Source organism: Mytilus californianus, unplaced genomic scaffold (genome assembly GCF_021869535.1).
Source record: "Mytilus californianus isolate M0D057914Y unplaced genomic scaffold, xbMytCali1.0.p SCAF_1, whole genome shotgun sequence".
Lineage (NCBI taxonomy): Eukaryota > Metazoa > Mollusca > Bivalvia > Mytilida > Mytilidae > Mytilus > Mytilus californianus.
The window spans coordinates 45653526-45670442 of NW_026262581.1; the positions used below are offsets into that span (position 1 = coordinate 45653526).

A 16917-nucleotide genomic window follows, 5' to 3' on the forward strand; every position below is an offset into this window, starting at 1 on the left:
ATCCTGATGTTTCCTGATGATCCATGCCTTCAAAAAGATTACTTTAAAATAAAATAATGCTGGAGATTATGCTTAGTCATACATTTTTTCATGTAACCAAGCACTAGCTGGGGAAGATTTTATACGTTTACTTCTAAGTCTTGTTCAATGATTGATTGGTCTAAATCCAATACAGTTTTCCAGTCACCATTTTTGAATATTTGCGTAAAGTACATTTGTCGAAAGCTTTAACTATCAACAAAACGCGTTTTTGTACCGTTCTCAATGTCTTTGAACGTTCTTTTTCTGCCATGCTATATGCCCAAGAAAAGTCTTACTCTTCTCTGTTTTAACAGTTGCTGGCTTTGCAACAAGGAAAAATTGACGGTTTGAAATTTTATTTAGTGTCTTTAGGTGGATAAAGTGATTGTCGCTCCCGTTTTATTCACTCAAATAGCCCTTTAGGTTTTCCTGTTAATGGGAACATAGGAATATTATTTTTTTTCATCTGTAGAATGGTATAACTTCATACACTCCAATTGTGTCATCGTTTTTCAGCTCAATAAGGTTTGTTTTATTCTATTCTTGTTTCAAACTTGTATGATAGTGAAATTTAGGGGTTGTGAAAGCGCTCTACATTTTTCTAAAAAATGATTTATTTTTTTCTGACCTTTCTGATGGATTATCATGAAAAACTTTGTCAGGACTATCTAGTGAAGTACACGTAGATGCTGTTGTCCGTTTACTCTTCCACACCGTCCACTGTGTTATTTAGTTGTACCTATTTATAATAAGGTTAATTATTATTTTGCACTTGGATTTCTGTTTCAGGGTTCATCCGGACACATTAAACCATTTAATAACCTTGTGATCTAACCCCCGTAACACGAGAACATGAGGAAATGGACAGATATTGATCTAATTATGCAATACAGACCCAGTTAAACATTTAGGAATAAATCTTTTGTCGAAGCGGTTCTCGTTTATACTTGCAACGTAGGACAAGGTTGAGTTTTTCTTTGTTTTATGTCAAATTGCTGGTTGGTGTTTGATGGTCTGAGATAAAAATTAACAAAGAAGATAATCAATGGAAAATGAAGTAATTTAGAAATTATGAAATGTAGTTTAATGTATGTTCGAAATCATGTATTTGTTCAAGATAAAAATAATCTAAATGGATCTGAAGGTTGGCAGATTAATATTTCTGAACCAGAATGATTTTGCTATTTAAAAAATGGTTTCAACTTGCATGGCATGTTGGCTGTAAGGTAAATAGTTTGAAAAAAAAATGAACGAGCAAAACAAATAGAAAAGCAGACATTGCCTTATTGCATATTAACTGATAATATTTATGACTGTGCATTTGAACCAGAAATGTGGGAGCGATATATTTTAATTGCTTTATAAATAACCTTATTATTAACATAGGGAAATATACCACATAGATTTTGAACTTCTTTTTTGTAAAAGGGGAAATAGCCCAACAACTTGTTGATTGTCAATTTTGTGATACCAGTCGGAACAGAAGAGGAAGTGTACGATGGAAATGTTTAAACTGTGACATAGTTCTCTGTGAAAATTGCAAAACTGGAAAAATTCAAGAATCAAAGATTCAAATCAACATCGTGTTATCGATATACAAACGCTCGGAACTATTCATACGCTAGACTAGATCCGGGAGGTGTATCTACAAAATATTGTTTGCATAGAGCATGTAAATAGAAAATATTAACACTTTCGCAAAGACTGTAAACAGCCAATCTGCCCTTCATGTATTCTTGAACATCGTGATTACAACCTTATTGAGCTTGAACTTATTTACAAAGATCAACAACAAATATTGAAAAATACACATAGAGAAATTGAGGAGGATTTTCAAACACTTCCAGGAATCATCGCACAGATAAGTCAAGAAGAGTAAGAAATATCCAGAAACTACGACGATGTCAGACGAAAAATAGAACAGCGAAAAAGTGCAATAAAAGTACAAGCAGAACATGATGCAAAACGTCTTTTGAAAGATCTAGAGGACTTCCGAAAAAATGAAAATACAGTTTTATCTCTGAAGCAGCAACAAGTATGCGCAAGACATGGAAAAATTTAATCCTTGTGACAAAGTGACAACATCTACTGTGTAAGTTGTTATAACGACAGACTACCAATGTAATGTCGTTCATATTTTATCTGAAAATGGAGATTTCCTCACAAAGTTCGGAGGAGACGAGGTCAATATTTCAATGGTTAGATGTTTAAACAATGATCAAGAAGAAAGTTTGCAAATTGCATGCAATGTTTCGGACCATGTTAATATATATATAGCGAAATCTTATGAGTTCATTTTTGCTTTTGGGAATTTTGTCAAGGGGATTTCTACTGTTTGTTTCAAAACTAATATTAAAATATAATGTATTGCTGCTGTGTTGATAAACAAGATAATAATAGTTTGAATACATAGATCTTGTTATAAAGTTAATGTTATATTTCAGTGTGATTGCCATGATTGATTGATTGTTGGTTGCTTAACGTCCAGTGGCAGATATTACACACATGTCTAGACACGAATAATTTAACAATGAAAACAATAGGTAATCCTCTTATAAAGGCTGTCCGGAACAAACGTCGGGGAAATTTGGATTATCACTTGAAAATGCGGGTATATTGGATAGAAACAAAAATTTTGCATTGAAAAAAAACCCTGCTACGAACACCCCAAAGTTGATGCAAGGCCAAAAGAACGCCCGACCTTGGTGACCAAAGTTACCATATTTATTCCCCAGTTACGTCTGGGTGTGATTTCAGTATGACGAGTCTATTGAAACAGCAAGCCATGTTTATTTTGACAAGTTTGAAAGCTCATAACTCAATAAGAATTTAATCTCACTTATGAAAATATATTTAAAATTGGAAAAAAAAGAATCTATTTGTGGAATTTTTGTCACTTTATATGTAATGAATGCATGCGAGGTATAAATGTACGAACAAACACTATTCAAACAACATGATAAACACATCCCAGAATATTGTAATACTACTTAATGGACACTAAAACTACAAAAATATTATTGAAAAACATATAAAAAACAACAATCTCAATAATTGAAACACAGATGAAAAACAACAATCTCTATAATTGAAACACAGATAAAAGAACAACAATCTCAATAATCGAAGCACAGATGAAAAAAAACAACATTCTCAAAATTAAGCGTTCCTGATGAAGGTTAATCAAGAAAAGAGGACGCATGAAATTTATAACGTGTTGTTTTCATTTTTTTACAGCACTGGGTCGATACCTCTTGTGATGGACTATCAGTCACTTAGGACATCATCAGCTGAGTAGTCGGTGCTGACATGATTTATAACCAACTTTTCTAAAATTGTCCGTTTATAACTTTTTAAATGATTTTTTAGTGTGTGTATGTTACGTGTTTTCGCCAACTCGTTCGTTATATCCGTGGATGAAGTGACCTGTCTTGGATTTCAACGAACGTTATCTTTGTAGAATTGGTATACGATAACCGCAAGGATTCGTATCAACAAGTTACAAAACCCTTTACTTAATTCTTCCATAAATACAAAGAAATGTTTGTGAAGTTTGGTTGTACATGTAGAAATCTCATCAGGAACGGGATATCATAACACTTATGGTTCTGTATCTTGCCGATAAAAACATGTTGGTATTGCACAGGGTCATGCTTTTGTCGCTGCATATGGTGTTAGCTGATTAGTATTTAATATACAAATAAGGAGATGTGGTATGATTGTCGATAAGACAACTATCCACCACAATACAAATGAAGTGGATGTAAGCACTTATAGGCAACCGTACGACTAGGGACGATAAGTTTGAGGAAAAAATGGTCTATATTCATTACTTAATATTGAGTTTTGAAAGAGAAAAGAAATGATGAGTACTCTTAGATCGGTATTCTTTTGGGGTCAAATAGTACTGAAACTTAATTGCAAGTCGCTCAGTTTTAAAAGGTTTTGATGATATCAAACATGTAATTAGTTTGGCTTCCAAATTTTTTTTTGTGATTGTACATGTATTTACTGGTTATTTAAGAACATTGTATTTGTTGTTATCTGGATATATGTATATGCTTTTTGTTCTTTATTGGGCGTTATTTCTGCTGAATAAATTTGAGTTCAAATCGTTGATATAACTATATACCAATATGCCCACAAGGAAAACTTAAAAGACCCAACTATTAAATCCTTGAGACATTTATATAAACAGTATGATGACGTCATACTACAGGACAAGTCACATATTTTTATTGATTTAATACTTTTTGTAACATAAGTGTCGTGAAAATCTTAGCAATGTTTTCATCATTTACTTCTTTTTTCCTAACTTTGTCTAGTAAATGGTCTACTACCATGTCAGTAAAACTTTCTTTGCGAATTTGATTTGACAATATCAACTGTTCTAAAGATGAATCTACTTGACTCTTATCTCGTCTTCTGGCCATTTCTTCGATGAAAAATGGAAGTTCATCTGTGAGCACGTCATGCAATGCCGCCCGTACCTTTTCTTTACTTTCACTCGAAAATATCTTTAGTATAGCCACGATAATTTTCGAACTTTTGCATGGATCATTATATGCTTTACGGAATTCTGCTACTTTTTCTGCAGGAATTTTTTCATATTTCATTTCATCAAACGTCTGTTCAGCGAAAAACACATTCAAAGCTTTGATCGGATGTTCCCGAATTTCCGTAATTTTGTTCGCAATTTCAATAGAAGTGTTTTTATCCATCCCTGCAAAAAGATTGCTTGGAATAAAGAAGTGTTGCAGTTCTGTATTTCGCAAACAATTGATCATGTAGTCTAGAACTTTTATTAACAATTTAAATACGTTGTCTTCTGTATCCTCCAGTAACAACGAATTGAGAGTTTCTGAGTTCCAATAAACTGCTGTTTTCCAATGAAACGTAGTTAATACTTCTGAATAATCTTGCAATACACTCTTTTCAATAGCTTTAAGAATGAGAACAACCTTCTTTTGAACAATGGTCATTGCTCTCGCTAGCTTTATTTCACCGTTGTTGTACGCCAAACAAAAATCTTTCTTTCTTTCTCGTTTTATCAAGGCCGGTTTTGCAACAACAAAGAACTCGCTATTTAATATATCATCCACTACATGTTCTGGTGGCCAGACGCGTTTACGTTGTTTCCACTCATCAAGAAATCTTGGCCTCCCAGCTAGCGGGAATACTGGTATAAAATGTTTGCTTGATTTTGATTTATATTTTAGTATAACATCGGGTTTTTCGATCTCCTCTCCATTGGTTTTGTCACCAAATTTTTTTTTATTTTTTATGTCAGCTTCCCTGGAACGTTTAACGTGTTTGTTATCTAAAGCTGGACAATCAACATCACTGTACGAAACTAACGTTTTTCCTGGCTTTATATTATGATCTAGAACCACGTGCAAACTGTTGCGACATCGTGTTCTTCCAAAATGTGAGAGTAGTTTGTGAAAATTTCTTATATGCTTAAAAGCTTCAGGTCTAATTTCACTAAGTAAATTACTTGGTAGATAACGACCATCAATCAGTTGAACAGTCGGAAATTGATCAACCAACTGAAGTCCCTTTATGTGGACAAAACAAGGAAGATCTTCCCTGTACTCTAAAGCACTAACAGGAATAGATATTGCCGAAATCATGAGGAAGTCGTAATCTCCTTCGTCTTGTCTTATTCTTAAACGTGTCTGCTCCCGTGAACTTCCAGCAACCATACATCTTTCTCCGCTGAAATAGGACAACACTTGCATTATGTAGCTGCAGTATCTGTTTTGTATGTTGTCATTTACAGTGGGTTTAGTCATCTCAAATAGTCGTGTGAGCATTTCCTGTAATCGCAACTGTTTCCTTTCAAGTCTAATAATACCTATTTAATGATAATGAAATCAGCATTTGTAGTTGTTTCTAAAATTGTAGAAAGATCAGTATATTTACAATTTGAGAAATATCTGGTGGAAAATAATTTATTTTATAATTTACAATCTAGTTTCAGATCTGCTTATTCCACATATATATGTCTGATTCATCTGTTAGATCATATTAAAAATGAATCTTTTAAGGGAATCTATACTGCAATGAAAATGTTGGATATACAAAAAGCCTTTGACACGGTTGATCATCATATTTTGCGTTACAAACTACAAATAATGGATGTCAAATGTACTAAATGGTTTGAATCATATTTATGTAGTAGACAATACAAAATTTGTATTAATGGTACTGAATGTGATTTAAGATATATTACATGTGGAGTACCACAAGGGAGTATTTAGTCCCACTTTTATTCGTGTATCATGTTAATGACATTGTAGAAGAATTAGTAAAGACTGCAAAATATTGTTATATGATAGTACTATATTATACTCTCATAAGAACCGAGAAGTTATATCTCAAAAACCGGGTAAGGAATCTTGCAGTATATGGCTGATCGATAATAAATTATCACTTCATTTGGGGAAAACAGAAACTATTCTGTTTGGGTCTAAACGTAAATTGTCTAAAATTCGTAACTCTGAAATTACTTGTAATAATCACACAATTTCATCACAGATTTGGGTGAAATACTTAGACCTGAATATTGATAATTCTCTTTCTGGAGACAAAATTTTAAATAATATGACTCAAGATTAAAGCTCCTATACAGACAGGCGAAATGTTTATCAGAACATTCTAGAAAGACTTTAGTTACAGCTTTAATTCAATGTCATTTTGGCTATGCCTGTTCTATATAGTATGCTGGTGTCAGTAGGCTATGCCTGTTCTGCATAGCATGCGGGTGTCAGTAAAAAAATAAAGTAAAGATAAGCTACAAGTATTACAAAACAAATGTAATAAATTTATAAGAAATACTGGATATAGATCTAAAGTTGACTTTAATGTATTGAATAGTGTTGGTTATGTTAATATTGAAAATCGTGTTAAACAATTGAGAGTAAACCATGCTAATTATATTTATTACCATCATTGTCCTAGTTATATGTATACAAGTTTTAAACAGGTGAAACATTTTTTATAATCATTTCACAAGTAATAGTGAATATAACTTCTGGGTTCCACTAGTTAAGAGTCAATAAAAAGATACTTTTTATTATTACAATGGTTATACAAGATTTGAATATGGTACCAAATAATATTAAAAAAAAAAAAATAAAAGAATTCAAAATTACTGGTCAAAAGTACTTGACCAAAAGTTATAGTACGGCTTCATCTGAATGCTTTTTATATAATTGAATTTGTTTTTTACTTAACTTAATTTCATATGAAGTCTTATGTCAGATTAATTTGTTTATTATCATTTTCGTATGTGGAAAATATAAGCGGTTTACATGAAAGGACCCCATTGGAAACAAGATTCAAGGCTGATATGCATAAAAACAAATCTTAATTTAGCTTTATGCATACGGGCCTAGAGCTTTATGGGTTATCCCTGATAAAATATCAGCTAATTTTTCCGTACACAAAAGATATTATACTCACCAAATGCTCTATTTTATCATGTATGTGTTAGTTTATGTCTTTATGTATTGTATATTGTTATTGTTATTGTAAAACTTATAATGCTTGACATTTCATTGAAAACAATATTATAATTATTATTATTATTATTATTATTACATCGACTAGGGTCTTTTTTAATGACCTTGCCTACCCATGCGGGTCTTGCACGGTCGGCCCTAGCTTGTGTGTTTTTGGGCATTTAAATAATTTATTTTTAACTTATGGTAATTGATATCATTTTGATTGATATAAAAAAACAACATGTAACATGGATAAAATGTAAAATGAACAATGATTTGATAAATAAATAAAATAAATAAATAAATAAAGTGGTGAATAAAAAGAAAAGATAAAAATACATAGCACTTTAATAAATGAGATAAAATGAAATATGAAAACTTTTGATATAGAAAAAAAAATAAAATTATTACGTAGTATCTTATCATAGTAATTCCTAACTAGCTAACCTGTCGTTGGTTGCTGTCCTTCATATTTTTTTCGTTTATTGGGATATGTCATTTTGGGGTCTTTTATAGATTACAATGCGATATACATTGTTTTGTTGATTGTTGAAGGCCCATGACCCATGACGATGACCCATAGTTTTCTCTAGTGGAGAGTTGTCTCATTGGCAACCATACCACACGTTCATATTTATAAATTCATAAAATATAAGTATAAATCAGGCTGTTGGTTTTCTCTCGTGAATTGTTTCATAATTTGTCATCCCAGTGCCTTTTATATATTTCATACAGTGACCTTTAGTTGTTCACAATATAGTCTTTTGGTAGACAGATGTCTTATTGACAATCAGGGGGCCGAGTGGTCAAAGAGTAGTCGAAGTACCGTATCCTGTGAACACTTAGGTTATGCGTTCGAATACCGCACGTGGCAGATCCGCTCGACTCCAATCTTAATGGCAAACAATAGTGAATTATCTCTTCCTGATAATTACCAGATGGCACCGCTGTTCCAGGTCCAGCAGCATCTGTTTGTTTACAAATTGATGCACGTGTTAACGCTATGGAAACCACATACGAAAAATACACAAGTTTTGCAATTCCTGCTTTAAAAGAAGAATTGAAAAAAAAAGAAATGCAAGACTTTCAGGCGAAAGAAAGAATTAATTGAGAGGTTTGTAATGTATTCAATCTATTGTTTTAATAAAAGTACAATATATGCGTATCTAAATACTTCGGACGCCGGTCGTAAACAATGAAGTCAGGAATTGTAAATAAAATTTATTTACCGATAATTCTCATCATAATAGAGGTCTTGTTTTGTTTAAATGTCTATGATTCTAATAAATATATTATAAAAAGAGTTAAAAAAGAGTCCTGTCAAAAAATGATGTGATTGACATCGTATTCGTTCTTGTCTCTCATATTTTTTGGAAGTTAGAAAATTACGCCGTTTTTAAAAAAACATGTACTTGACTAATTTTGCCTTTAATGTTGATAATAAAAATTTGCTTGTTTTACAAAGCATTTATAATTTTGTGTGCCGGTTGGTGGTCTGTCTGTGTAATATTTGGATTATGTAAGTGTCAGATTATCCGAGTGTTATTAACTATTTCGTGCCAAGATAAGACTGGTTGTTCAGAAAATTTCAAAATTTCCCATGGTCAAATGAATAAAATTTAATGCAAAACAAAACAAAAGATATTTCCATACAATTTAGATAATTTTTGTACAAGTTAAGACTATTTTCAAAGATGATTTGTTTAAGAACATAGAATTGTGGATATTAGAAATTTTTCATTTTAAAATTTTTTTTTACTATTTTTTTTAAGGTTGGTGGCATATGACAAAAATCAAAACTTTGGATAGACAGAACAGTTAGAACCTAAATACAAAATGACCTTACCTGATCCTTCCACATACTTTGATGTCAATGCTGATACGAAATTTAATTGAACAAAAATGGAAATACTAAATGATTATTTAGTTTTGTATAACAAACAGCTTGAGAAACAAATTCAACGGTTTTATAATGAAAGGACTATTCGTTACTTCCGGCTATCATTTGACTGTAACAATACATATATTGCATCCAGTTGCTATGCACAATATAAGAAAACCATTTCTTATGAAATTGACACTCTTGTGGACAAGGCAGGTACCATCATTGAAGCTCAGTGTGAATGTCCTGCCGGTGAAGGGCCTAATGCCCATTGTAAACATGTTTGCCCTGTTATGTATGTCGCCATTATGTTCATGAAGTATAAAACAGTCATATTGGAAGAAACTTGCACACAAAAACTCCAGAGTTTCCATAAAGCAAAAGGTTTTTAGGTAGTCCATTAAAATCCCAAAATTTGGATATGCCAGGTGCTGATGAATTTAAAAATATTGATCCCAGACCTAAAAACCTTAGGAATGTCCCTGCGTACCGGGATGTTTTCAGTAATACTTGCCTTTATTTTCAAGGAATTTCTGAAATGCCTATTTTCAAACATTTGAGCCTGCAAATACATTTGCTGTAGCGCATGACCATGATTATCTTGAATTAACGCCAGAAGATAATTTCTTAGAAAAAATCTCAGTTCAAAATATTACGAAAGAAAAAAATGTGCAATTGAAGAGAAAACAGGGGTCAAGCAAATAATATAACTTGGAAAGTAGAAAGAATAAGGCGACTTCCTTCTACAAAATTTGGTAGGATCTGTAAAGCTACAGAACAAACTGATTTGTGCAAGTTGGCCAAATCATTGATTATAGTGACAGACATAAAAGCTGCACCACTAGAACATGGTAGAAAACCTGAATCTGTTGCTATAAATCGCTATATGGAACACACTGGTAGTGTTGTAAAGCCCTGTGGTTTAATGGTGTATTTAGAATGTTCACAAATTGCATCATCACCAGATGGCATAGTCACAAAAGACTTGATAATTGAAGTAAAGTGTCCTTATGTTAACAGAACAAAGCCTGTAAATGAAAAAAAACAGTACCATTTCTTCATGTCGATGAACACCAGAAATATTACCTAGACTGCAATAATGACTATCATTACCAAATTCAGGGTCAGCTTTTGTGTACAGGGCTAAGGAATGAACACGTGTTGTCTGTCATGAGAAATCAAAAGTCAATGACATAAAGTATGTCCAAGCTCTTTTGAAATTCTTTACACGGTATGTGTTTTTCTCATTGTTGGAAGCTGTATGGTTGCTGAAACTGCTTACACCCATTTCATATGCACTTTGGTTTGATAGTTGTCTTACTGGATATCATATTATAATACCACATCTCCTTATTTTTATATGTAGTACAATGTACACGTACATCTACATGTTATTGTAAATATATATCTGAACAAAATTCATTGTGTAATTTTTGTTTTATGCATCCTTTGGAACAATACAAGTTCTAAAATTACATAACATAAAACAACTAAAGGTTAAGTCAGATGCAGGTATTGTCTCAGTTTCATTCATAGGATTTGTCAGAATTTTGTATGTTTTACCAAGTCCAATAATTCGCTCTATATGTACACGTTTACTGGAGACTTTTCTATCCCTTAAAAGAGTTTTCCCACTTATTCTGTTTCTCTTTTTGAAAAATGTTGGAATATTAACAGCAACATCCGTTCTAGCAAACAAGTCTTGCACATTAAATCTTTTATCTGCCATCACACTGTCACCTGGATCACATAATTGAACTATTTTACATCGTTCTATTTGGTGGTCACTGGTACAACCACCATATGCATTGGAGACATAGTTTACTAAACCACCAGGTGTCGAACCTACAAGTATTTTCACAATGTTTCTGTTTTTATAAGAAAAAAAGTTTCTTGTTGAGCTCTAGGTACTTTTGGTTTTTTCACTTGACATTCTGTGCCATCGATTATAATCCTAGTTGTAGGAAACTTTGATTTGAAGTCAGATGGAGAAAAATACCTGACTAAACTACTGGATGGTCAAGTATTAACCTCTTGCCACTGTTTGGACATAAATACAATCCACGTATACACAATATTCTTAACACTAGATTCAGATATTGAAAAAAATCTAGACAATTCAAAGTTTATTGTATAACGCCTCAATTTCATTAAGGTCATAAAAAACTGATTTTCAACTGACACGCTATCAATTTGAAAATAGATGTATTGCAAGCAATGTGCTGCTGGACGAAGTGTGGTCAAAACAAATAAAATTTTTATATACGACTCTAAACCAATATAAAAATGCATGGCTGCGTCATCATTTGAGAAATTTGCTGCTGAAAACATAGGCAATGATGGTGTTTGCGTAATTTCATCTGTGAACCTCAACAATGACTCGGCAGTTGGAGTTGGACAGTCATCAATCCTTTCTGCAGTATAAATATATTTTTCAGGAAAACCAACTTCACATTCGAAACTTTCCTCTAGATTTCTCCCACAACTTTTATCCAATTAAGTTTTTTTGCTTTCACGGAAAACTGCTCTGATTTTTCTTTTCGCTGACGAGTCAGTCTCTTGCCTGGTTCGGGAAAAAAGGCTTGGAATAGCAGTAGGCAAAAGTCTCTACGTAGTGGGCTTGCGTCCTGAAAACGGTTATAAAACATTAGTTTTACAAAATTAAATGAACTTTCAATAGCAATGTATACATTTGTACATGTACCTGACAAAATATCAAATAGTTTTATTTATTTACAATGTGGATAAAACATATGTTTGCCTGATTCCAGGTATGGTGTATGGTATGTAAAGGACCAATAATGAAAGACTTATGCAACACATGTATCTAAATAACAATTACATATAAATGAGAGCATGGTTTGCTCCTGTAAACATGAGATTTTTCAAGAAAGCCTGCGCATTCCTGTCATTAGCATAATTAAGTTACTGCTAAAATAAATCTCAGGATAATATATCTACAATCAGAAATCATTACAAATCTATGTATCACAAGGTATATACATTAACATGTAGCATTCACCAGAAAATCTTAAATAAATAAACAGATCACATTGATGAATGATGTATCGTACAAATAATGTAACCATCCCCCTTTTATTGTAAAACGATTATTGCGGTTGTAAACAGACTTTAGTTTATTCACATAGCGATTATATATATTACTGTATATATTTCTAAAAGAAAATAAAGTTTTACCATGAATAGTTTCCTGCACGTAGTCGTTTTCTGTAAAATATGCCTTGCAAACAACAGCTGATAGAGATGGACACCACGATTTGATCGTGTTCTCGTCCAATCTGCGTATGGCGTTGATCCAACTTTTCACTCTTTCTAAGTCATTTGGAAATGCATGTCCTCCTTCTTAAATGACAGCCAGGTACACAACAACACGTACTAGGCATCGTTAATTAAAATGTGAATGTAAATTTGTCAGTTTGAACAGTGCAGAAGCCGGAAGATAAATAGGACCGGCTACCACACGCCACCTATTAGGAACGATAATTTGCTTCTTTTTATAATTACCTAGGGTTGTCGGTTTTCCATCATTCCGAAGGTCGGTAGTTCTCTTTCGGCTTTCCGGCTTCCTGCACCAATAAAAATTGACCACCACGAAATAGCACAAGAGTGCTAAAAGTAGTGTTAAACACCAATCAATCAAATCAAATCAATATTGACAATCATATCCGTAGAGAAAGTTGCAAAATCATTCATATATCAGAGACAGCAGCAGTTTACTGCTGTTTAAAAATAAAAAAAAATCATACAGAATATACTCCTACGAATGAAGATAAAAACCAAAACCGGCAAACCGGTTGCGTCGACAGGTTATGTTATATATGCTGCTATGCATGCATCAACCGCCATGCGAATCCAAACTATATTAAAATGTCACAATCGGTAATCAGAAACAATCGATAAATGTACAGATCAGAAGATTTTTATGGTATCTGAAAATTTTATACCGCATATCTCTTCTGAGTTGATATTCGGAAATATCGTACCGGTTAACCGATTTGCCGTAAAACTTACGTAGAGTCGACTATTACAGTCGTTTTACCTCATAACTCTACCGGAACAGTTTTTAAGACAGAATAAAACCTCCGTTAACAAAGTTCCTCAAATGTGAACATGCACCGCATAGCATATCAACTGAATATGTAAACGCCATATGATGGTAACGTTACTACTGAAAAATGAGAAATTGACAATGTGAAAGCTGGAATCGTAGCGTTTGTTAAAGATCCAAGTTCGAAGTCGTCATTCTGTGAAAATATCAAGACAAATATTAAAATATGAAGCAGACCTTCCAGCTTAGGTCTAGTATCCTTAATATCAAGTACACTAGGTTATATACAATAAGTAGACAATAAGGGATATGTATATATAATCAGAACTAGATTAATCATGTGGCATAATGGCTGTGAAACATTTAAACATTCAGAATACAATCATTGTGTTATTCGCCGGTTTTTTTTTCTTAAACGACTCTTTTTTGATGCTTAGTATTTTTAGACCTACTCCAGCATTATACACTTTAAATACCTTATTCAATAAAGCTGTGATAAAAGCTAGTCAAAACTGTCTTGGTTTACAAAGCGTGAATAATTTCCTTGGTTTTTTGTGTATGTTAATATCAGTTTAAATAAAAACTTCCTGATGCATGTTTGAAAAAAAATAAGCGGAAGTTACTAAAGGGACATTAAAAACCCACTTAAAAAATAAAGGCTTAGAAACCCGAACTCCCCAAAATTAGGGGAGTGTTATTTTGATCTCTAGAAGAGAGAATGAATTTATTTCCTCTTTGTCCCATAAAGAAACCGCGAATTGTTGCATGCGAACTGAATAGAATATGGATCACCCACTCACTCTGATTGATATTATCTGCGAACCTCTCTGCTAACCGATATAAATGACTATTGGTGCAAATGAAAGCTAGTATTGAGGAAAAGGGTGATGATAGAAAAGGAAACAAAGGGGTGTAAAAATGTACGAGGAAAGGGAGACAGAAAGTTGGGAATACATCAATATAAAACACCTGCTAACCGACTCAATATTTACTGATTTTTCAATAAGCTTTACAAACACAAATTCCCTTGTAATCTACCTGTTTAAAGTATTTTTATATAATAGAGTTACTTACAAATGGAAATAAATACAAAACATATTAACCAACGTGCTGCTTTTGAAGTCATTCTTTTGAACTTCGACCATAATATCTGTCACCATGAATGGCACGATAGAAATATTGTTTGTCAGTATATGTGTATTGAATCCCTTTCTCTTATATTACGTAAGTGAACATTCATTTGTATATCATGTAGAACGTTTGTATATCCGGTTCATTGAATATTCATAGGAAATCCAATATTCTAAAAAAAGATAAAAATAACAAAAGAGTAATTTTTACCTTCATATGAAATAGGTTTATCCGAAAAACTACAACATGGCTAAATGGTCTTATTATATTTATATTAACTGCAATGTAACTGTTATTACATATTGAAATGTTGTCGTTACTAGGATGACTGAGGTAAAGAAATATGGTCACAGTGTTCTTCTTCCGGCTGACGGCTGACAGTAGACCCTTGAAATATGGGACGTCCGTTTTGCTGAACGGGTCATATAAGTTCATAGCCACGTCCGGTCAGAATGGGTACGTTAAATCCATTATTTTCTTTTATGTGTGACTGCTATTCTATCATGCACAGGAATAGTTGAACGGTACTTTTTTAATCATTTTTCCCTATTATTTCTTTTATTTTATTTTGTATATTCTAAATTTTTAAAATTAATTACTTAAAAGGATTGAGAAAATTGTTTCTCAACCTTCATCGTACTAAGTAAGGCAAACAAATAATGCACATACCTTTATTGAAGCAAAAATTAAAGGACAGATATATAATGGATACAATGTGAGTTTCATCAGGTTTTGTTATCACACAATATGTCCATTTTATAAAAAAAAAATTTCTTACGTATTTCTGATAGTCGCTCCCAGTTGTGGAGTCATTTCTATGAATATGAATATAAGAGTTATGTGGTAAAAATAAGTAAGACAGCACCCAAATAACACATCAAAATAATTTTTAACTTATATTATTCAACTACTAATAATCGATATAAAAATGGGAGCGATGAGTCTAAAAATTAGCTAAACACTGCAATATGTTACTCGACTGTTGCTTCATAAAAATGGAAAGTCCCGAAATGAAAAATTGAATTAATCTCTCTTGTTGTAAAGTTTATTTCTCAACCTAATTATAAATCAGATTACGTAGCAGATTTATTCATAGCTGTATCTGTTGTAACATCTATTTCAAGTTAAGTTCAATAGAAAAGATTCGATTAACACGGTAACCCAAGTTCCAAAATTTGGACGATGAAAATAAAATACAGCATTTATATTTGAGCGTGCACATAGAAGGATAAAGTTAAGTATACTTTGAATGATACAATTTTAAAATGACTGAATGAACTGTTTAACCTGTTTGTTTTTACAAAAACACACAATAGTTGATACATGTCGAATTCATGGTTCTTTTAACATGTTTTAAAAGCAAACAAGGAAACTTCATTCTTATTGTTTGCGCTACTAAGTTCTCAATGATTTAGCTAAATGTTACTTGAATTTACCAAATATACTACAGAATGGCAGATGCTTTATAAGGTTCGTGTTTGACATAAAATGGAAGCAGAAAGTACAAACTTTCGTAATTATATGTGTCCTATTTACGACATTTTGAATATGTGTGGACTCGCATGGGTAATACATGCATAGCACGAGACTCCTACCTTTTCGAAGCTTAAAGATTTGCTCCTTTAAGATTGCATGCGACGGTTTTTTTTACCAAGATTTGTATTTTATAAATGGATTTATGAGATTTGAACATTGTTAAACTATTGTTGCATCTGATCTTTCTATGTGCTCACTCAAAATACTTTTCCGGTGCTAGGACCGGACATCTGTTATGGGCGAATTTGTACTTGCTCTCATATCTATTTCCTGTTTGTTCTATTCAACGCTCCTGACATCAATCATAAGTAATGCAGATTATAATTAAGGTATTGCGTTTTACAATCAAAAGTCTTAATAAGGGGGAACAATTTTGACGATCTTCAAAGTAATTTTAGATTGTCTTCAGATTTAACAATTGCCTTTTACTCTTTATAAAAAAGTCTCGGGTGTTATCTTAAGGTAACACCTGTAAATTTGCTTTTATAAAATTAAATATATCGGGTACTAGATATATGACATCTTACGAATAGTATAAATCTATTGTCTTTTTTGTCGATTAATTGAAGTGCTGAGTTCCATGATAGGTACATATTTTGCCCATTTTGATACAATGTTGATCAGTTACTCTGGATACTTTTGTTTCTTAACAAAGCTCCGAAATTGATTGGTTATTTTTTGTATTTTAGTCTGTTTCCGAGAAATTATAAGCAACAACTCAGCTTTATCTGGTGCATAAAATGATTGTAAGGTATAGTAGTCCGTCCGTC

At 32.5% G+C, this 16917-nt stretch overlaps 1 protein-coding gene and 1 pseudogene across 1 annotated transcript; both read right to left on the reverse strand.

Moving 5' to 3' along the window:
* Window positions 1-4242: 4242 nt before the first annotated feature.
* On the reverse strand, window positions 4243-14739 carry LOC127702148 (uncharacterized). Its single transcript, XM_052206255.1, has 2 exons — window positions 14555-14739; window positions 4243-5878 (listed from the first exon to the last, which is right to left on the reverse strand). The coding sequence occupies exons 1-2, from the start codon at window positions 14604-14606 to the stop codon at window positions 4257-4259; spliced, it is 1674 nt and encodes a 557-aa protein (XP_052062215.1). The 5' UTR covers window positions 14607-14739; the 3' UTR covers window positions 4243-4256.
* LOC127702702 (uncharacterized) lies at window positions 10825-14558 on the reverse strand (annotated as a pseudogene).
* Window positions 14740-16917: the final 2178 nt, after the last annotated feature.